We start from the raw sequence: 23,235 nt of genomic DNA on the forward strand, positions 1-23,235 counted from the left end.
TTCTTCTTTTTATGGCTGCACCTGTGGCTTGTGGAAGTTCCTGGGCCAGGGGTCCAATGGGAGTCACAGCTGGAGCCTAAGCCACAGCCATGGCAACACCAGATTCTAGCCGAATCTGTGACCTCCACCACAGTTTGGGATTTTTAACCCACTGAACAAGGCCAGGGATCAAACCCATATCCTCACGGAGACAGCATCGTGTCCTTAACCTGCTGAGCCACAACGGGAACTCTAGTGGCCTTTTGGCAGTTAAGGATCTTCTAAGTGACAGTATCAGGAAAGAAAAATACTTAAATGTGAGAATCTTCGTGATTGTGCAGGGATTTGTATTACCAACATAATTCACAGCTGATGATATTTCAAGTTGTAACTTCTAGTGGTACAAAGAAAGGATTATCACAATACCTCAGATACTTAAAAAAACCTCTAAAGTGGTATAAAAAGCTATCAACAATACCTTATGAGTACCACTAATTCTTTGTAAATATAGGTATTTAAAAGAAACTCTAAAAATATACTTAGTGTTTTGCATCATGAGTTTATTGTCATCTTCTTTTGGGAAAATTTCAAACCAATAGATATGTTCCAGCTAGTACTGTGAACACCGGTATTACCTTCACCTAAACTTAACATCTGCCATATTTGCTTTATCTTTAAAAATTATATGATATGCACAGATGTGTAAATTCATTTTTTTGGGGGGAACCATTTGAGAGTAAGTTGCAGGTATCATGGCGCTTCACCCTTAGATATTTCAGTGTATGTCTCTTAAGAATAAGAACGTTCTCCTAAATAACCACAATATAGTTATCTTAGGTAGTTTAAAATTTTTCTATTACTAATATCTAATGTATAGATCAAATTCCTATTTTGCCAGTTGTCTCCAAAGTGTCCTTTAGAGCTTTTAATTTTTTTTTTTTAAATTGGGATCAGACCTCTGTGGTATATTTTCTCCCGTCTCTCCAGCTAATTAGGTGCCAGTCTATGATTGCTCTTATATGTGTCGCTGCTGTTTATTTATATGTTTGTGAACTCTGTGAATGGACCAAGTTGGCCTCATTCTTTTACTGTTCCTAGTACAATGTCTGGTGTATGCGCATTTAAAAAATGCTTCAGTGTATGACTATTTTTGCCAAGCTTATGCTGGGTACTCCCCTTCTCCCCCTTATTTTTATTACTATTTTGAAATATAATTTATGTACAGCAAACTATGTAGTTTATGTACAAATTATGTACACCTTCAATGGACAGCTAGATTAATTTTTATGTATACATCTGTGTAACTGCTGTTCAGTTTGGGATATACATACAATACTCTTAGCCCTCAAAAGGTACTCTCTCTTTCAGTACTTAGCAACAGAAAGTAACCACTATTTTTTTTTTTTTTCTTCTTTTGCTTTTTAGGGCTGCACCTGTGGCACATGGAGGTTCCCAGGCTAGGGGTTGAATCAGCTACAGCTGCCAGCCTACGCCACAGCCACAGCAACACCAGATCTGAGCTGTGTCTCCTACCTACACCACTGCTGACGACAATGCCAGATCCTTAACCCACTGAGTGAGGCCAGGGATCAAACCCGAAACCTTGTGGTTCCTCGTTGGATTCATTTCCACTGAGCCACGATGGGAACTCCAGAAAGTAACCACTTATTCTGATTTCCATCACTGTATATTAATTCTGACTGGTTTTGAATGATATATATTCTTATGTCTGGCTTCTTTCGCTTGAAATCATATTTGCGAGATTAATCCATTGTTGTGTGAGCAGTAGGATTTTTTTTTTTTCACTGTAGTATTCTATTAACATGCTAACACTTATCCATTCTCCTGTTGTTGGGCAGTTGGGTTCTTTCTTTCTTCCTTTCCTTTCCTTCCTTCCTTCCATCCTTTCTTCCTTCCTTCCTTTCTTTCTTTCTTTCTTTCTTTCTTCCTTCCTTCCTTCCTTCCTTCCTTTCTTCCTTCCTTTCTTTCTTTCTTTCTTCTTATGGATGAGCCTGCTGTGAGCATTGTTATATCTGCCTGTTGGTAGACCAAGCACTCATTTCTCTTGAGTATCTTCCCAGGAATGGGATTACACAAGGTAGATGTACACTGAGGTTTGAGAGGTTTTTGGCTTTTAATATTACAGTTAAGATAAAGCAGTGAATGGAACTACCCAAGAAAAATGTTATTCAGGATTTTAGTTTACCAGATGAATCAGAAATAACAGAAATTCTTTTACTTGTTAGACTGGTGGTTCTCAAATTTTAGAGTTGTTAAGAATCAACTGAATAACTTTTTTTTTTTTTTTTTTTTTTTTGGTCTTTTGTCTTTTTTTTTTTGTTGTTGTTGTTGTTGCTATTTCTTGGGCCGCTCCCACGGCATATGGAGGTTCCCAGGCTAGGGGTTGAATCGGAGCTGTAGCCACCAGCCTACGCCAGAGCCACAGCAACGTGGGATCCGAGCCACGTCTACAACCTACACCACAGCTCACGGCAACGCCGGATCGTTAACCCACTGAGCAAGGGCAGGGACCGAACCCGCAACCTCATGGTTCCTAGTCGGATTCGTTAACCACTGCGCCACGACGGGAACTCCTGAATAACTTTTTTACGAATGGAGATTTTTTGAGGCCCATTCCAGAGATCTTGATTTTGTAAATGAGAGTGGGGCCCTGGAATTTTCATTTTTAGAGACATTCCCAGATCATTTTAATGCAGATGGTTAATGAACCCTCTTTAAGAAGCAGACTGTTTTGTAGAAGATTCTTTTAAATTCACTTCTTAGAATACCATATGTTTCATATGAATGATGTTTCAGTATTCTGCATTCTGTGCAGAAACAGAATAATAATGGAAACACTTAAATGTGTGATTCCAGTGCAGTTTTCTGTGTCGTTCACAGCGCTTAATTTGTTCTACATATTGCGGTATAAATTTGATAGAATTGAGGAGTAGAGAAAGGGGAGAAGGTGTTTTTGTGTGTTGTTATGATGGGTTAAGACTAGGTCGAATTTAGTGGCACTTTGGGACCAATAGATGCTAGAGGTCTTTCCTATTGCATCCTTCCTCCAGCACTTGTTGTGGTCCTGCCACCGGAGGCTGACAGTTCTCATCTCCTTTGTCTTTCAGCAGTGACTTATTAAGCTGGTAGAGGGACATCTTATTTTTGTTTCCTACTTACTTCTTTTTGAAAGGATAATTCTTACTCAGCTCTACTAAGGGACAGTTTTGTAAAATAGCATTTATTTTCTCTTAGTTTTTATTTTCCTCTTTTCTTACTCATTTTACTACTCTGTGGCATATTATGTTTATTATCTGTGCCCCTCCAACCCCCCGGCCCCCAATACACATTAGACTGTAAGGGTTATGTGCAAGGATATTGTTGGGTTCATTGCTCTATTTCCACTGCCTGGGTGCTCAGTGAATATTTCAATGAATGAATGTTCTACATAGATTGAAAAAGGGAGCAGTCTGTTGTGCATTACTTCATTGGAAACTTTCGCAGTCCAGCTGTGAAGGACAAACACCTGAACTGGGGTTGTAATGGAGTTATTCGTTAAGGGAGTCGTTTAGAAAGAATGCCTTAAAGATGATGTTGCAGATTGGTTCTCTGAGCTATAATTTGCAGACTATTAGAAGGAGAGTTTCATGGAGGAAGTTTACTCAAAAGTGATCTCTGGATCAACACCTGCAGCAGAGTGAAGACAGGAGGATTGAGTAGAGAGACATAGAACTGAGGTGCAGTGGGGACCTCTGCTCTTCCCGGGATGGTCCTGAACTGTCCCAAATTGGGGCGAGGTGCCGGGTCTTTACATCTCTCCCTTCACCCTTATTGGCCAGTCATTGGATTCAGGCTGACAGTGGGAAAGGATGACTTTGGGCAAGGAGGAACCAATGAGGGGACTCAGCTGAGAGCTGCCAGCTGCCAGCACTGCCAGCAGCTAGGGCCAGGAATGCCTTGGTCCTGAGGAAGGATCTGGACAGCACACCGCAGTGTGCACTGCAGATGAAGTTGGGGTTTGAGTTTTGAGTGTATGAAAGATAATGGTACCAAATAATTCAATTCCTGTATCTAGTGTCAGGCAATTTGTCAGGTGCTGGAGGAATGGTGGAGAGAAAAGAGATGGGAAGGATTTTTGGTTTGGTGGAAATAAATTGGTTTTAGATCTGTGAAATTTAGCATTGAGGTAGAAATGCCCTGTGGGTCATTAGAGATAGGGTGGTCAAGCTCAAATAAAAGATAAGGACTAGAGATGATCCGGAAATAGTTAAAGCTGCAAAGGTATTATTCAGTATTTAGCTAGTAGATTAGCTCTTAGTTTTATGTTGTAATTTACTCTGAATATTACAGTTTGATGACTTAATATAAGGATTTTATTATAGTTTTGAAGAACCAAGTACTCTATATAAACAAAATATTTTGAGAAGGTGTGTTTAACAAGAATTACTGCCAAATCACTCTCTATGTAAATATGTCTCCATTTTTCTAGGTTCTGGGAAGTTCTGGATTGTTTAACAACCATGGACTCCAAATACAGCAGCAACAGCAAAGGAATCTCTCACTACATGAATATATGAGTATGGAATTATTGCAAGAAGCTGGCGTCTCCATTCCCAAAGGACATGTGGCTAAGTCACCAGATGAGGCTTATGCAATTGCCAAAAAATTAGGTACTAAGTTAAGAAAAATTTATGCCACCTTGACATGGGATCTCTGATAAGATATAACTTTACTTTGGTTTAATAGCAACTTTTGGCTTTTATTTTGGTTTATTTATTTATTTATTTTGACTTTAAAAAATAAGTTTTGTTAACTTGGAATTTTATGATTGTCGATATTCTAAAAAATTATTGATATTATTCTGAGTTCCCATAGTGCTAGTAACTTAACAGTGACTTATATTGGCATTAGGAAACTGAAGTCCTGTTTTTAGTTGAAATATAATTATGGAGAAGGAAATTCTGGCTGTGATGATTCTTCAGGGAAATGGTGAAGGAAGATCTTAGATGTTTATGTGGTTGTAAAGAGAACTTCTGTATTCCCCCTGTACCCCCCCCCTTTTTTTGGACACGAAAAACAGGGAACCAAAAGAGGGGAAAAAAGAAGTTGAGCATTATAATTGTTTTTTGCTTTTTTTTTTTTTTTTTAGGGCCATACCCGCAGCATATGGAGGTTCCCAGGCTAGGGGTTAAATCAGAGCTGCAGCTGCCAGCCTACACCACAGCCACAGCAACATCAGATCCGAGCCGCATCTGTGACCTACACCACAGCTCACGACAGTGCCATATCCTTAACCACTGAGTGAGGCCAGGGATAGAACCTGCAACTTCATGGTTCCTAGTCGGATTCATTTCCACTGCACCACAATGGAAACTCTAAGAAAGTAGAACATTAGAATGTAAGCTCCATGAGAGCAGGGTTTCTTTGTTTTGTTCACTGATAGATCCCAAACTCTTAGAAGAGTGCCTCACACTTAGGTAATCAGTAAATATTAATATTTGTGAAATGAGTTAAATAGTTGTCCATGTTCATTAGTAGATTTTAAAAATTGCTGACAGAAACCATACTAGCTTTTGTTCTTTGTTTTTTTTTTTTTTTTGGTCTTTTTGCCATTTCTTGGTCTGCTCCCGTGGCATATGGAGGTTCCCAGGCGAGGGGTCTAATCGGAGCTGTAGCCACCATCCTACGCCAGAGCCACAGCAACGTGGGATCCGAGCCGCATCTGCCACCTACACCACAGCTCACGGCAACGCCGGATCCTTAACCCACTGAGCAAGGGCAGGGACCGAACCCGCAACCTCATGGTTCCCAGTCGGACTCGTCAACCACTGAGCCACGACGGGAACTCCTGCAAACTTCTTTTCATTGAGCAAAAGCCTTGTGTAAATTCGTGGTAATTTCGGTAAAATTTTTGTTAATTAATGGTGACCTGTGGTAAAAGATATACCTCATTTTAACATTTGAAATACTGTATATTAGAGGATCTTGGAGGTCAAGGCTTAGAGAAAATTCATATTTGTAGTCTCTAGTATTTCTTGCAAAAACACTTTTTAGTAACTGCCTTCTTGAAATTCAGCTTTATGTATATGACCTAAACATTAATTTCTAAAGAAGATCCAGCTAAGCAGGAAGGAAAATTGGAAATGTAATTGAGAAAGTTTAAGTTTTTTTTACCTACGCTTCTGTCCTTAAGGATGAATATCAGACCCTGGAGTTTTTCTTTTATTTTCATTAGTTCAATCTCTTGAGTGATGCGTTTTTTGTTTGTTTGTTTGTTTACCAGTTCTTTCCTTCTTAATAATGCCAAGAGCGTAAAGTGTTTTCCATGCCAGTGATAATAGGTCCTCATTTAATGAAGTCAGTAAAAGCTAGTATTTCTTTTTCTATTTCCAATTTGTTATAATTGGTTTCCTTACTTAGTTTTCTGTATATTTCTACCTTAGTCAAATTTCATTATTTTGTCAGAAAAAAATAATTCGTGTTGAAACTTCTTCATAAAATGAATAGGATTTATTCAGGTACCAGTCTCTTGATTTCTTTACTCATTGTAGAAATCTTTAATGATTCCTACTTGTAGAATACAAAATCGTTAATATGTACTGGATATTCTGTAACTGTACTTCTGGCAAGGTCTCTGGGACCAGGACTCAGAGTAGTAGGGAGCAGGTAGGCAGCTCTGATGATGAGCCTTTTGGAACAGAAAGCATCTTGTTTATCTAGAAAGTGTGTTTTTGTCAAAGAAGGCTGCAAATGATGGTTGTAGCTTGGGAGCGGGATTAGTGCTAATGAGGATCTTTCAGTCTAGAGGTGCAGAAATACTACTTTTTAAAAGATGTGTTTCCTGACTGCTTTGAAGATGAGACAGTTTTGTTTTTTGTGGCATGTCATTAGTCAGAAGATATGGATTATGGGATGTAATTGCACAAGGTGTGATATGAGAGCCCCTGGAAACACACCTGGTTCTTTCCATCTTGCTGGCAATTTCCAGTGCTGGTTTTGGCTACTTAGGGGTAATTTTTGCTTCTCAGTTACTGCTAAATTCACAAAAATGTGAATTCCCTTTTATTTATAAGGTCTTACTCACCAACTGACATACTGGGGCATACATGCATTACAGGTATGGCAGACCGTTGCTTCCTCTCAGGCCTGTGGATGGCAGGAGAAGCTGAGTTAGCAGGGGGACTGTGGCCGCTGAGCCCCAGAACTGGTAACTCCTCCTGGAATAGCTTTTGGTAACTCCTCCTGGAATAGAAAGAATGACCTCTTTCCCCAGTACGCCCTGCAAATGACGTCATTCCTACGTTTGTCATGACGAGAAAAAGTTGGGAAACACTGTCCTGGAGGCACGTTTTACCTGTTGTGAACAACTGAAGCTAGGAATGGACGAATGGTTGGAAAGAAATCTTTATTCCAGTATTTTACAAGACCGTATGAGCCCACAGAATGAAGGCTGATGAGCTGGAAGATGGTGGAGAAGTTTCTGGAGTGGGATTATCAAAGGAATGGTTGAAGTAGAAACAAAGTGCTTGTAATTGGGGGTTGGCTCTAAGAGCAGATTGCCATCTCCCTCTTAGTTACCTGTTCATGAAAATAGGATATAAGGCTTTGGCAGTGTTCCTACGGTTTCCCTATGCACTGGGGAAATACAGTTTGGGTTCTGGTATAACTAAGGTAGAATTTCTCTCTGGTTGAATAAACATTCGGAGGGTGCTGATGAATGCTTGTCAGCCTGGAGGGAGATTTCTAATGGAATACAATAGCAGTCTGCCTTCTTTTTCCTTTTTCTAGTGTTGTATTAGATAACAGTCATCTAATAATAGGGGATGCTTACAACATTTGTCAGTGACTAGGAGGGATGGTGCAAATATTTTAAAAACAGTCTTGGCTCTTTAAACGATCTTGTCTGACTAGAGCAAAGGGCCAGATCTGGTAAGATTGTGAGCTCTGTTTAAGCAAGATAGGAGTATTTTGCTCACTGTAGCTACAGCTCCAGCACAGTATCTGGTATGTAGATGTAATTGTTGAATGAATTAATGAATTGAATAAAATCTTTGTTTTGATCAGTTGTCCTCAGATTTATCTTCTAGTTCTCTTCTGTCTTGATAGTGGATGGATTGTGTGTTGTTACCTTTTCTTTTGGCTTTTCTTTTGATGTGAAGGACTTTTTTAGAAGGAACGTTTGAAGAATCATCTGTGCCCTTAAAGAGTTTATTTTCCTAAAAAAAGAAAATTGACACTTTAGGGGAAAAGCCTTCTGTCTTGTAAAATGTTTTTGATAAAATAGATCATTCTTACTCTTACTTAATAGGTCATTATGTTAAGTTCCCAGTTTAATGGATAAGAATGTTTGAATTTAGCTCAGCAAGACACCAGTTTAACTGTTGTCTATTTTTACATTACATGTACACTGTTTGGATTATAGCTATCCTCTTTGAATATAGATGAATATTTCTAAGGTTTTGGAAAACTGACTTGACAGTCAGTTAAACAGAAACAGTTAAAATGACTAGTGGCTCCCTTTAGTTTGGGCATGAACTCTCTAACTGGCCCTAGCCCCTGAGGCTCCCTGTTATTTTCTCAGCAAGAAAATTATTGTTAGTTTTAAGGAAATTCTAAACTTTCTCTGATCTACATCTAATAGTTGTGACTCTTTGGAATGGTGGGGACTGTGGCAAATTGAAATAATGTCTTGTGTAAACAGGGCACTTCTAAGCAGCTCTAGTTGCAAGGCCCAGGATATTCACTTCTGGGTTTTTTACGAGCAGTGGAAAAATCTAGATTCATAAGAATTTTGTCAATTTCTAAATGTTCTTTTATTTATCATCCAGAAAATATTATGTGCTAGGATCCCTCCCAGGACTTTGTAAACATCAATAAACATAAAGATTCCCCTGGAATCAATATCCTAGTGGGAAAGCAAAACAGAAATGGTAAAGAGAAAATTATATAGTTGAAAGTGATGACTTCTATGGGAAAAAAAGGGGCAAGAGAGATCGTTCACAGGTGGACAAATTGCAACATTTTGTTTGTTTGTTTTTTGTCTTTTTGCCTTTTCTAGGGCCGTTCCTGCAGCATATAGAGGTTCCCAGGCTGGGGTCCAGTTGGAGCTGTAGCCACTGGCCTCCACCAGAGCCACAGCAACGCGGGATCAGAGACATGTCTGCAGCCTACACCACAGCTCACGGCAATGCCGGATCCTTAACCCACTAAGCAAGGCCAGGGATCGAACCCGCAACCTCATGGTTCCTAGTCGGATTCGTTAACCACTGCGCCATGACGGGAACTCCTCTCAGAGCTATTTTTCTTTCTTTCTTTCGTTTGTTTGTTCTTTCGTTCTCATTCTTTCTTTCGTTCTTTCTTTGGCTGCACTGGTGGGATATAGAAGTTCCCAGGCTAGGGGTTGAATCGGAGCTGTAGCCACCAGCCTATGCCACATCCACAGCAACTTGGAATCTGAGCTGCACCTGCGACCTACACCACAGCTCACAGCAACCCCGGATTCGGCCAGGGCTCGAATCCTCATCCTCATGGATACCAGCCCGTTACCGCTGAGCCACAAAGGGGACTTCCTGAAAGGTATTTTTTGTAATATAATTGGTGTTACACCACTAGTGTGGGCAAAATGCCGTGAGAAGCAGAATGAGGAGGCTCTGAGATTCTGCCTGTCTCAGGAGACAGGCTGCCCCTCTTAAGTGGTGTTGCTCTGGATCATGAAGGGTTGTACCTGGACCGAACAGCGAGTTTGGTGATTTTTTTCAGCAAGTTAGAAAGGTGAGGAAAGAGAGAGAGAGGAAGGAAGGAAGGGAAAGAGGGAGGGGAAGAGGGAGAGGGGTCATCAGTCTCCCTGTTAAAGAAGAAAAATTCAGAGTATTTCTTAAAAAAAATGTGTTAAAGACTTAGAAGCATACCATTCTGGCATCTTTTGATAAACATCATAATTCTTTTTTTTTTTTTTTTTTTTTTTGTCTTTTGTCTTTTGTTGTTGTTGCTATTTCTTGGGCCATTCCCGCGGCACATGGAGGTTCCCAGGCTAGGGGTTGAATCGGAGCTGTAGCCACCGGCCTATGCCACAGCCACAGCAACGCGGGATCCGAGCCGAGTCTGCAACCTACACCACATCTCACGGCAACACTGGATCGTTAACCCACTGAGCAAAGGCAGGGACCGAACCCGAAACCTCATGGTTCCTAGTCGGATTCATTAACCACTGCACCACGACGGGAACTCCTGATAAACATCATAATTCTTGATAGTCCTCTTCACAACAGAACAACTCAAAACCCTCTCTTAACAGGACTTTTTGTTAATGGGACGATGTGAATAGGTATCAACAGTGGCACTTTCCCCGTAAGTCATGGTACATTTCTACTCAAAGTAGCATTTCTAACTCAAATTTTCATAAGATAGCAAGTTTACGTATCAGTAGGAAGGGAGGGAACTGTTAGGAAAACATTTGACTCTCAATTTTGTTCTTTCAGTATCTTCCAAAGTACTATTTAAAGTATCTAGGAAAGGTAAAATTATTTTCAGTATACTTTAAGAGGTGGTTTAATATGAGCGGCTAATTTTTTTAAGTTTGTGGATCTTTAGATGGTGACTGTTACAGTGTTCTTAGAAAATCTATGTACATGGAATGCCTCATTTTTTAACATTGTGGGTAAATGAGACTTTACTACATTTAATGACACAGCTTAATATGTATGTTTAATAAAATATTGTGTGTTGTATGCTGTTCCATGCTTACTAATAGAAGTGTTTTTCTTCTAGGTTCAAAAGATGTTGTGATAAAGGCACAAGTTTTAGCTGGTGGTAGAGGAAAGGGAACATTTGAAAGTGGCCTCAAAGGAGGAGTGAAGATAGTTTTCTCGTAAGTTATATTTTTTTTTTGTTTGTTTTTTTTGTTTTTTGTTTTTGTCTTTTTGTCTTTTTTTTGTCTTTTGTTGTTGCTATTTCTTGGGCCGCTCCCGCGGCTTATGGAGGTTCCCAGCCTAGGGGTCTAATCGGAGCTGCAGCCACCGGCCTACGCCAGAGCCACAGCAACGCGGGATCTGAGCTGCGTCTGCAACCTACACCACAGCTCACGGCAACGCCAGATTCTTAACCCACTGAGCAAGGGCAGGGACCGAACCCGCAACCTCATGGTTCCTAGTCGGATTCGTTAACCACTGCGCCACGACGGGAACTCCTCGTAAGTTATATTTTTAAAAAATCGTCATTATTAAAGAAAAAAATGTATACTGTAAAAGATACCCCTTATTACAGAGATGTTAAAAATCCTGAGATTTAAATATTAGGTAAGATTTTGGCTGTCATGTGCTTTTATTTTTCTCAGGTGGGGGAGAAAAGTATCTGAGCTCTTTTTCTTATTTTAGTCCAGAAGAAGCAAAAGCTGTTTCCTCACAAATGATTGGAAAAAAGTTGTTTACCAAGCAAACAGGAGAAAAGGGCAGAATATGCAATCAAGTACTGGTTTGTGAGCGAAGATATCCCAGGAGGGAATACTATTTTGCAATAACAATGGAAAGGTCATTTCAAGTGAGTAATTCTGGACATAATGCTTTTAGAATGATTTTATAACATTCAATTTCAAAGGTGATTATTATTTCTATTTATATGGGAAGGATTAAAAAGGTATGATTCATAATCAACTTGTATGTGTCATGAGAACAATATTTATTTTTATGTTATTTTTAAGAAAATAACATGATTAATGATATAACATTTAATATATAATATTGTGGTAATAAGAACTATAGGTAAGGAGTTGCCATTGTGGTTCAGTGGGTTAAGGACCCAATGTAGTATCTGTGAGGATGCAAGTTCCATCCCTGGCCTCACGCAGTGGGTTAAAAATCTGGCGTTGCAGCAAGCTGCAGTGGAGGTTGCAGACGCAGGTTGGATCCGCTGTTGCTGTGGTTGTGGCAGAGGCCTGCACCTGCATCTCCACGTTTACTCCCAACCTGGAAACTTCCATATGCTGCAGGTGTGACACTTAAAAAACCAAAAAACCCAAAACTAGAGGCAAAACCATGGTGAAATAAAATCCACAGAATTTTTAAATTGCTAATTTGCTAAGAGTAGCTTAACTCATCTCTAATTTACCTTTAGATTCCATAGGCTGAGAAAATAATTTCTAGTGCAGTCAAATAGTCTAACCCAAGAGAAGTCTCTGAACCCACTAAGAGAATGTGTGTCCCTGGCTTCATCTTTTTCTTTTTCAACCTCTTGTAATTTTTTGGAGTTTGGAGTTTGTTTCACAAGATGATTTGTTACTTGGTAAGTTGAAGGATAACATTCAGTAGCAAACAGTATGCCTCTGAGGAGCACACCTTATTCTGCTCTGCTCTCTTTATGGAACTTGAAATGCTAGCGATGAACTTAAGGAGTCAGGTGATGAGAAAACTCTTTGATAGACCTAGTGCTTGGAGAGGGCGTGGACAATCGCTGTGTAGTATAATCATCTGGCTTTTTGAGTGCGTTGGTTAAATTTTATGAGCTGAGTCTTTGTGGTAACTAGCTTGTCTTTTGAAGCAGGCTGGGTGCATATTTGGAAGCCCTGGTCAGGATTTGATGTAGAACATCATTAATTACATAATTAGTAGTGTAACAAATTTTAAGGGTCGAGAAAATGATTTCTTGTATAAGACAGCTTATTTATGAAATAGCTATTTTCCATGTAGTGATTTTTTCCTACAGTTAAGTCTTCTAGTAATGTTTGAGTGGCATTCTAAAATTTTTGTAACTTTTAATTTTTATAAGAATTTCTGTTTTGGAGTTCCCTTCGTGGCACAGTGGTTAATGAATCCGACTAGGAACCATGAGGTTGTGGGTTCGATCCCTGGCCCCACTCAGTGGGTTAAGGATCCAGCATTGCCTTGAGCTCTGTGGTGTAGGTTGCAGACTTGGCTCGGATCCCGTGTTGCTGTGGCTGTGGCGTAGGCCAACGGCTGCAGCTCCGATTAGACCCCTAGGCTGGGAACCTCCATATGCCGCAGGAGTAGCCTAGGAAAGGGCAAAAAAAAAAAACAAAAAAACAAAAAAACAAACAAAAAAATTCTTTCTTTTTTTCCGTTTTGGTGACACCTATGGCATGTGGAAGTTCCCAGGTGTGAACCAACCACAGCAGTGACAACATGGAATTCTTAACCAGCTGGGCCACTAGAGAACTCCTGTAAGAAAGTATTTCTTAAGGTGTAACACTAGATGGTAGTAAAAAGCCACTTAGGATATAAGATTAAAAAAACATTGTTTTGGTCATAAGTGATATCTTTACTTCTGTAGGCTTCTTTATGTAATAGAGTTTAGTTTGTAAGTTACTTTAGAAATCCTATGACAATTACCTTTTATAATACAAACACTTGTAAAAACTGTATTTTTACAATTTAAATTATTTTCACTAGGTTTTTTTTTTTTTTTTTTTTTTTTTTTACTTTTCATTGATATTATATATCAACACCTATCATTTTGTTAGTTATTATGTTATAACTTTTTGTTATAGCCGGAAACAAAGTATATGTGCCTGGACAGTTTGAGATATGAGTCCTGTAATATTGTACATTCAGAGTAGCTTATCTTGATTGGAATAAATGTAGCAAACTGAATATGTATTGTTGAAGATGTGACTATAACACACGGAATATGTTAAAGGCATGTTAAAGCATTAGGGAAGATGATGACATTTGAATTCATTTTAAGAACTTGAATTTTCGGAAGTTCCCGTTGTGGCGCAGTGGTTAACGAATCCGACTAGGAACCATGAGGTTGCAGGTTCGGTCCCTGGCCTTGCTCAGTGGGTTAAAGATCTGGCGTTGCCGTGAGCTGTGGTGTAGGTTGCAGATGCGGCTCGGATCCCGCGTTGCTGTAGCTCTGGCGTAGGCCGGTGGCTACAGCTTCGATTAGACCCCTAGCCTGGGAATCTCCATATGCCGCGGAAGCGGCCCAAGAAATAGCAAAAAGACAAAAAAAAAAAAAAAAGAACTTGAATTTTCGGAGAACTCTGAGTCTTATTTAAGGAACATGTGTTTATTTTATTTGCACAAGTAATATGTAGTTGTAACAATTCATTCTAAAAATTCAGTAGTACTTGTTAAACCATTTGGCCAAGGAAATGATAATATTCTTGGATGCTATTGTGTTAGACTAACGTGGAGTTGATTGGTGTTACTTTTGGGGATAAGACGAACTATTTTGGGAATCTCTGTGGTCAGATCCCCATTAAACAACAGAGAATAAGTCAGCTATTTAAGCTAAAAGACAAAGAGCACTTTGATTGAATTAGTCATATGCAGAAGAGTTAACTGATCTTTAAAAATTGCTTTAGTTGCTTTATCTGTTTTTAAGAGATGAATCATAGGCTCTATTGGTCTCTTTAGTACGTATCGCATCAGGAAGCCTGGGCAGATAGCTACCATATGGTCGATGTGCCAAAAAAATCAGTTTAAGTTCCTATTCTATGTTTTGGCATTTTTAAAAAATCAGATTTTTTAACATTTTCCAGTGCCTGTTGGGTACTTTTTGCTGAGACAAATCTAATTTAACAAATTGCATTTGTACTTTAATTTATTTTTCTAGTAAAAACATTGCAGTCTTCTGTAAATGAATGGTACATTTAACTATGTCAGTTTTTTGCTTTGCTTGGATGAGGTATAAAATGTGCTGCAGGAATTCCAAATTTTATTTTCCATACTTTTATTTTTTAAAAAAGAGATGTTTAAGTGGCCTGTTTGTCATATAATTTTAAATTCAAATCCATTTTAAGACAAAACTTTTTGTGAGATCAGTAAGAAAAGAGGAATTTAGATTAAGAAGGTAAAAATAGCATTATTAATTTATTTGAAATTATAGTTCTTTGCCAGAACTTAAATTATTCTGAAAGTTTACTTCTGACTCACTGGCTACAAGTTTGGGGGTCAGGGAATTAGTATAAAGAGAAATTGTTCACTTTCTTTAATATATTTTTTATATATATATTAAGCCTTTTCTCTAACTTATGGCCAGCTCTTGGAAACCTAATCATTGCTTTAGTGAGAATTTAATATTAACAGCCCCTCCTCTAGTAGTGCTGCTTTTTATGTGACTCTTTACTTCTCTTATCAGCAGAAATGAAAAGAAAAGGAAAGTAAAACTAAAATAAAATGTTCAAATGCCTTAAAAGTTTGTTGATTCTACCTCTTCTGTTGAATAAAAGTATATTTGGAGCTTATCTGTAGATTATCTATATTCACCATCAGTAGCATGACCGTAGTTGAATAGGCTATTTCTGAGTTTTTCCCTCTCTTTAAATCTCTGTAAAAGCTTATAATTATGAATTGCCTTCCTGAGAGGAAATGAAGAATACCTTTTTTTTTTTTGCTTTTTAGGTCCCATCCACGGCACATGGAGGTTCCCAGGCTAGGGGTCAAATTGGAGCTGTAGCTGCCAGCCTACACCACAGCCACAGCAATGCAGGATCTGAGTTGCATCTGCGACTTATACCACAATTCATGACAACAACGGATCCTTAACCCACTGAGCGAGGGCAGGGATCAAACGCACAACCTCATGGTTACTAGTCGTGTTTGTTTCCACTGAGCCACAATGGGAACCCCGAAAACACCTTTTCATTTGAAGTTTATAGAGAAACTAAAAATTAGACTGTAATTTCAAACATTTCCCTTTACCTAAGCTTGCTGCTGTTTTTTTCTGTAGTCTCTTCTGCAGTGGATTCTTTTCAATTTTTTGTGTGTGTATTTTGCAGTGAGTTCTGACACCAAGTACCCGGAATCAGGTCAACCTGCACAGGTTCAGGGCACAGTCCTTCACATTACTGTCCTCACTCAGACATCAGCCTTAAGTTTGGGGTTCCCCAGGTCACCCTCACCTCTGATTAGCTGGCAACGAATTTAGGGGTTTCTAGTACCCCTCAGGTTTCATAATTTGCTAGAGAATGACTCACAGAACTTAGGGAAGTTCTATACTTGTGCTTGCAGTTTTATTATAGCCAAAGGATGCAAATCAGGATCAACCGAATGGACAGATGCACCGGACAAGGTCTAGGAGAGTCGCATACATAAAGTTTCCATTTGATCAGGGATGTGTTACCCTCCTGGTGTATTGATATATGACAATAAGCAGGATATTGGCAACCACAGAAGCTCACTGATCTTCTGGTCTAGAGTTGTTTTTATTTTTCAAATTGTGGCCAGAAGTACTCGAAATTTACTATCTTAACCACTTTTAAAGGTATGGCACAATAGTGTTAACTTTATGCATATTGTTGCATAATAGAGGACTTTTTATCTTGTGGAACTGAAACTCATTGAGAAACAACTTCCCATTTATCCCTTTCTCCAGCTCCTGGCAACCACCATTCTACTTTCTGTTTTTAAGGGTTTGACTTTTTTTTTTTTTTTTTTTTTTTTGGCCTTATCCACAGCATGTCAAGTTCTTGGGCCAGGAATTGAACCCATGCCACAGCAGCGACCTGAGCCATGGTGGTGACAATGCTGGATCCTTAACCTGTTGCACCACAAGGGACCTCCAAGAATTTGACTCTTTTATATACCTCTTCTGAGTAGAATCATGCAGTATTTCTTGTTTTGTAATTGGTTTATTTTGCTTAGGATAATGTCCTTAAAGTTCATCTGTGTCATAGCATATGTCAGGATTTCCTTTTTTTTTTTTTTTTTTTTTAAGGCTGAAGAAAATTCCATTCCATAAAGTATTCTCTTTATCTTTCATCTGTTGATGGATATTCAGGTTTCTTCCACCTCTTGGCTATTGTGAATAATGTTGCAGTTAATATGGGCATGGAAATACCTATTTGAGATCCTGTTTTCAGTTTTTTTTTTTGGGTATATACCCAGAATTAGGATTGCTGGATCATATATGGTAATTCCATATTTAATTTTTTGAGGAACCTCTATTCTGTTTTCCCCGGTGACTCCAATATTTTACATTTCTACCAACATGGCACAAGAGTTCCATCTTTTCCACATCTTCACTTACACTATCATTATTATTATTATTGACAAATTGTCCTAATAGGTGTGAGGTAATATCTCATTGTGGTTTTGATTTGCATCTCCCTAGTGGTTAATAATAGTGAGTACCTTTTCCTGTGCTTGTTAGCCGTTTGTATGTTGTTATGGACTGAATGTTTATGTCCTCTCCAAAATTCTCATGTTGAAGCCCTAACCCCCAATGCCATAATACAGAACTGGGTAATTGGTAGAGAGGCTGGAAGAGTTTTGAGGTGCAGGTTAGAAAAAGCTGAGATTGCGATGGAGGGATTCAAAGATGATTCTGGTGAGGACGCAGAAAGAAAAGAACAGAGATATGTAAGGAAAGCTTCTATCTTCTTAAAGATTGTATAAATAATAATGAACAGAATGTTGATAGAAATAGTGACAGTAAAGACTATTCTGGTGAGAGCTCAGAAATGAAGAGCATTCGTGGATGATGGAAGAAAGATGATCCTTGTTATGAAGTGGCGCAGAAGTTGACTGAATCGTATTCATATTCTAGTGTTTTGTGGAAGGTGATGATATTTAATATTTAGGTAAGGAAATTTCTAAGCAAAATGTTGAAGGGGTGGCTTCATTTCTCCTTACCGTTTACTGCTTGGTAAAATTTGAGAAGAGAGAAATAAAGAAGGAATTATTAAATAAAAAGGAATTAACACTTAAAGGTTTGGAACATTCTTAGCCTGCCTATGTTGCAAAAAATGAGAGAGCTATTCTTTTTCTCTTTTTTGTTTCTTTTTACGGTTGCACCTGAGGCATGTGGAGGTTCCTAGGCTAAGGATCAAATCAGAGCTGCATCTGCAACCTATGCCACAGCCACAGCCACTCTGGATCCTAACCCACTGGGCGACGCCAGGGATCGAACCTGCATCCTCAAGATACTAGTTGTGGTCATTACCGCTGAGCCACAACAGAACTCTGAGAGAGCTATTCTGAAGATAATTATAAGGTTGTGGCTGAAGAACCATTTGATAAGGAGATTAGTATGGGTGTGAACCATGAATTGTGAGAAACAAATGTTTAAGCCACCCAATCTGGTATTTTTTTATAGCATCCTAAGCTAAGACATATATCTCCTTTGGAGTAATGTCTATTTAGGTCTTTTGCCCATTTTTAGTTGAGTTGTTTGGGGTTTTGGTTGAGTTGTGTTCTTTATATATTCTGAATATTATTCTTTCATATGTGATTTGCAAATATTCTCTCTCACTCTCTAGGTTTCCTTTTTACTTTGTTGATTGTTTCTTCTGTGTAGAGGTTAAGTTTGATATACTCCCACTTGTCTGTTTTGTTTTTGTTGCTTGTCTTTGTCTTTTTTTTTTTTTGCCTTTTTCTAGGGCCGCTCCCGCAGCATATGGAGGTTCCCAGGCTAGGGGTCTAATTGGAGCTGTAGCCACTGGCCTACGCCAGAGCCACAGCAACTCGGGATCCGAGCTGCGTCTGCGACCTACACCACAGCTCACGGCAGCACCGGATCCTTAACCCACCGAGCAAGGCCAGGGGTCGAACCTATAACCTCATGGTTCCTAGTCGGATTCGTTAACCACTGCGCCACCACGACGGGAACTCCGTGCTTTGCTATCTTATTTAAGAAATTATCACTAAATTCAATGTTATGAAGCTTTTCTTCTATGTTTTCTAGGAGTTTTACAATTTCAGGTCTTACATTTAGGTCTTTAATCCACTTTGAGATAACTTTTGTATATGGTATAAGGTAAGGGTCCAAGTTCATTATGTTGCATGTAGATGTCTAGTTTCCCTAACAGCATTTGTTGAAGAGACTGTCCTTTCCCCATTTTCTAGCCTTGGCAACTTTGTTGAAGACCATTTGACCATGTACATGAGGGTTTATTTCTGGGTTCTCTGTTCTGTTCAGTTGGTCTTTATGTCTGTCTTTATGTCAAAAACAATGCTGTTTTTTGCAGGGGTTTTGTTGTTGTTGTTGTTTGGGCTGTACCTATGGCATGTGGAAGTTCCTGGGCCAGGGATCAAACCCCAGCCACGGCAGTGACAGCACTGAATCCTTAACCTCTAAGTCACCAGGGAACTCCAGAGCCATACTAAAAAAAAAAAAAAAGTTTTGTTTATTTTCAAGACTCAGTATTTTAACAAAGTTTTAGTTTCAGGTGTACAGCAAAGTAATTCAGTTATACACATATATATATCTCCATTCCTTTTCAGATTCTTTTCCTGTATAGGTTACACAGTACTGAGTAACTTTCCCTGTGCTATACAGTAGGTCCCTGTTACCTGTCTATTCTATATATAGTAGTGTGTGTATATCAACCTCAACCCTGTAATTTATCCTCCCCCCATGTTTTTCCTTTGGTAAACATAAGTTGTTTCAAAATCTTTAAGTCTGTTTCTGTTTTCTAAGTTCTGTTGTATCATTTCTATTAGACTCCACATATTAATGCTCTTATATATTTGTCTTTCTCTGTCTGACTTACTTCACTTAGTATGATAATGTCTCTAGGTTTATCCATGTTGCTGCAAATGGCATTATTTCATTCTTTTTTTTATGGCTGAGTAATATCCCATTATATATGTACCACATCTTCTTTATCCATTCCTGTATTCCTGGACATTTAGGTTGCTTCCATGTCTTGGCTATCGTAAATAGTGCTGTGATGAATATTGGGGTGCATGTATCTTTTTGAATTATGGTTTCCTCCAGATACATGCTCAGGAGTGGGACTGCTGGATCACATTATAGTTCTATATTTAGTTTTTTAAAAAACCTCCGTACTATTCTCTGGTGGTGGCACCAGCTTACATTCCTGCCAACAGTGTAGGAAGGTTCCCTTTTCTACACACCGTCTCCAGCATTTATTGTTTATAGACCTTTTGGTGATGGCCATTCTGACTGGTGTGAGGTGATACGTCAGTGATGCATCATTGTAGTTTTGGTTTGCATTTCTCTAATAATTCATACTGTTTTTTATTACTATAGCTTTGTTATGTGTTTTGAAATTATGAAATTTTCAGCTTTTTTTTTCTTTTTCAAGATTATTTTGATTATTCAGAGTTTTATGGGATTCCGCATGAATTTTAGGATTTTTCTTTTTTTCTTTTTTTTTTTTTTTTGCAGCACATGGACAATGGAAAAAAAGATTGTATTGGGAAAAAATGCCATTAGGATTTTAATAGGAATTGCATTGAATCTGTAGATCACTTTGAGTAGTATTGGACATCTAAATATTAAGTCTTCCAGTCCATGAACACAGGATGCTTACTTATTTGTGTCTTTAATTTCATTCACCGTTGTTTTGTAATTTTTAGTGTACATGTATTTCATTTCCTTGGTTAAGTTTATTCCTAAGTATTTCATTCGTTTTTTTTTTGTTGTTGTTGTTTGTTTGTTTTTTTTTTTTGCTTTTAAGGGTTGCGTCTGTGATATATGGAAGTTCCTGGGCTAGGGGTCGAATCAGAGCTGCAGCTGCCAGCCTACACCACAGCCACAGCAACACCATATCTGAGCCACATCTGCAACTTACGCCTCAGCTTGCAGCAACACTGGATCCTTAACCCACTGAGTGAGACCAGGGATTGAACCCGCATCCTCATGGATGCTAGTTGGGTTCTTAACACGTTGAGCCACAGTAGGAACATCAGTATTTCATTCTTTTTGACTCTATTGTGAATGGGATCATTTTCTTAATTTCTTTTTTGGATTATTTATAGTTGGTGTAAGAAATACAAGACATATTTGTGTTTTGATTTTGTGCTGTAACTTTGCTGAACTCATTCATTCTTAAACAGTTTTTTTTTGCGTGTTCTTGAGAGTTTTCTCTGTACGCAATCATCACCTGTGTACAGAGGTAATTTTACTTCTTTCTTTCCTGTTGGATGCCTTTTGTTTCTCTTGTCTGATTGCTCTAGCTAGGACTTTTAATACTATTTTGAATAAAATGGTGAGAGTGGGCCTCCTTGCCTTTTTCCTGATCTCAGAAGGCAAGCTTTCAGTTGTTTGTCATTGAATTTAATACTGGTTATGGGCTTTTCGTTTGTCACCTTTATTATGCAGAGATTAGTTTCTTCTCTTCCTAGTTTGTTGAGTCTTTTTATAAAAGGGCATTGAATTTTTTTCAAGTGATTTTTTGGAGCAATTGAGATTTTCAGCCTTGATTCTGTTAATGCAGTGTATTACATTGATTGATTTTCCTATGTTGAACATCCTTGCATTCTAGAAATAACCCTCCTTTGGTGGTGATCATGTATCGTCCTTTTAATATGTTACTGAATTTGGTAGACTAGTATTTTGTAAAGAGTTCTTGCATTGCCGTTCATCAGGGACATTAGTCAGTAGTTTTCCTGTACTATCCTGGTCTGATTTTGGTAACAGCATAATGCTGGCCTCATAGAATGAGTTTGGAAGTGTTCTTTTTCAGTCATTTGGAAAAGTTTGAGAAGGATTGGTGGAATTGTTCATTGAAGCCATTTTCACTCAGCTTTTCTTTATTGGGAGGTTTTTGGTTTCTAATTCAATTTCCTTACTTGTTAAAGGTCTGTTCAGATTTTTCATTTCTTCATGACTCAGTCTTGGTAGATTGTATGTTTCTAGGAATTTATCCATTTCTTCCAGGTTATCCAATTTGTTGATATGTAATTGTTCATGGTAGTCTCATAATTATAATTTTTTTTCATTTCTGTGGCATCAGTTGTAATGTATTCTCTCTCACCACTGATTTTTGTTATTTGAGTCTTTTTTTTTCAGTCTTGCTAAAGGTTTGTTGATTTTCTTGATTTTTTGTAATGAACCAACTCTTAGTTTTGTTAATTTTTTCTCTTTTCTACTTCTTTTGTTTCCCCTTTAATCTGTATTATTTCCTTCTTTTTGCTAATTTTGGGTTCAGTTTGTTCTTTTTCTAGTTCTTGAAGTTGTTAAAAAGAAATCCATGAGCTGAGTACCTTCTCCCAACTTTGGTGAGTTGTAATATTCCAAGTTCGCTGGTGCTGTCACAAGCTGCTGAGCTTTCTTTTATTCTCAGTGGCCCCACAGGCGTTCAGAGTATGCAGCTTCCCAGTTAGCCCTCCAAAGTCAGATGAGACAGAAACCTGTCCTTGGATAATCTCTTGAAAAGCAGCAAGTGTTAGGTGCACATTTCACTCTTCTCTTTCCTTTCCCAGAGAGAAGCCCAGCCTTGGGCTGTTGCTCTGTATCTAGAACTGTGTTGGCTTGGGGAGGGGCTGACTTAGATGAGGTGAAATGGCTTTTCTTACCCATTTTGTTCCAGTTGAGCTTGCTTGGGATACAACTTCCTAACTGGTTTCTGGCATCCTCTCACAGGCTTTTGGGGCCATATATTGTTGTTGAATTAGTGTTTCTAAGCACTAAGCAAAATCTGGGGCCTTTTCTTCCACCATTTTGCTGACTCTGACGTACAGAGTCTTTGGGGGTGGGTGGAGGGTGGGGAATAGTTTATGAAGTAGGAATGGTTGGTTTAATCATTGCCCACTCAGTTCCTCCTAGAAGTGTAGGCTGATATCATATATCATATGGAGATTCCCAGGCTAAGAGTTGAATCAGAGCTGTAGCTGCAGCCTTTGCCACAGCCACAGCAGTGCCAGATCCAAGCCGTGTCTGCAACCTACACTGAAGCTCATGGCAATGCCAGCTGCTTAACCCACTGAGCGAGGCCAGAGATGGAACCTTTGTCCTCATGGTTACTAGTCAGGTTCAGTTCCACTGAGCCATGATGGAAACTCCAAAAGTTAACCTAATTGTTGAGTATTCACGGCTTACCTTCTTTTTGTTCATGATAGTAGCCAGAGCTATTCTCTCAAGGTAGGTAGCTTTCTTTTCGCTGACTTCCAGTAGGGCTAGTGCTTATAAAATCAGGAACTTTTGCTCATTAGACTTTCCTTTTTTTTTTTTTTTTTTTTTGATGTCCTTTAAACAATGCTTTAATGACCCTTGGGTTCTTATGAAAAATGCATAGGTTTTATTTCATATCCTATATGTGTTTATGTTAACTTGTTTGGTATACATCTTGCATATATTTTTTACTCTTTTTCCCTCACAGGTGAGCCATTGTCTTTTTCTTTCTTTTCGCTTCTTTTTCCATTACTTTAATCGAACATTTAAGGGGGCATTGTGTAGGCGATGCAGGATAAGTTCCCAAGGGAATTTGAAAGTGGTGAGGGTGGTAGATGTATAAGTCTGATACTGTGCACAAATATATTTTAAAATTTTATTGATGGGTATAAGTCTGATACTGTGCACAAATATATTTTAAAATTTTATTGATGAGTC

At 38.6% G+C, this 23,235-nt stretch overlaps 1 protein-coding gene across 2 annotated transcripts in view; it reads left to right on the forward strand.

Moving 5' to 3' along the window:
- The window catches only part of SUCLA2 (succinate-CoA ligase ADP-forming beta subunit), a 54,253-nt gene that overhangs the window by 2,376 nt on the left and 28,642 nt on the right, over positions 1 to 23,235 (forward strand). For both annotated transcript variants that reach the window (XM_021065584.1, XM_021065585.1), the window contains exons 2-4: positions 4,469 to 4,649; positions 10,747 to 10,846; positions 11,352 to 11,514. In XM_021065584.1, the coding sequence (XP_020921243.1) occupies positions 4,469 to 4,649; positions 10,747 to 10,846; positions 11,352 to 11,514 (444 nt within the window). The remainder of the gene's footprint in view (positions 1 to 4,468; positions 4,650 to 10,746; positions 10,847 to 11,351; positions 11,515 to 23,235) is intronic.

Source organism: Sus scrofa, chromosome 11, assembly GCF_000003025.6.
Source record: "Sus scrofa isolate TJ Tabasco breed Duroc chromosome 11, Sscrofa11.1, whole genome shotgun sequence".
Taxonomy (NCBI): domain Eukaryota; kingdom Metazoa; phylum Chordata; class Mammalia; order Artiodactyla; family Suidae; genus Sus; species Sus scrofa.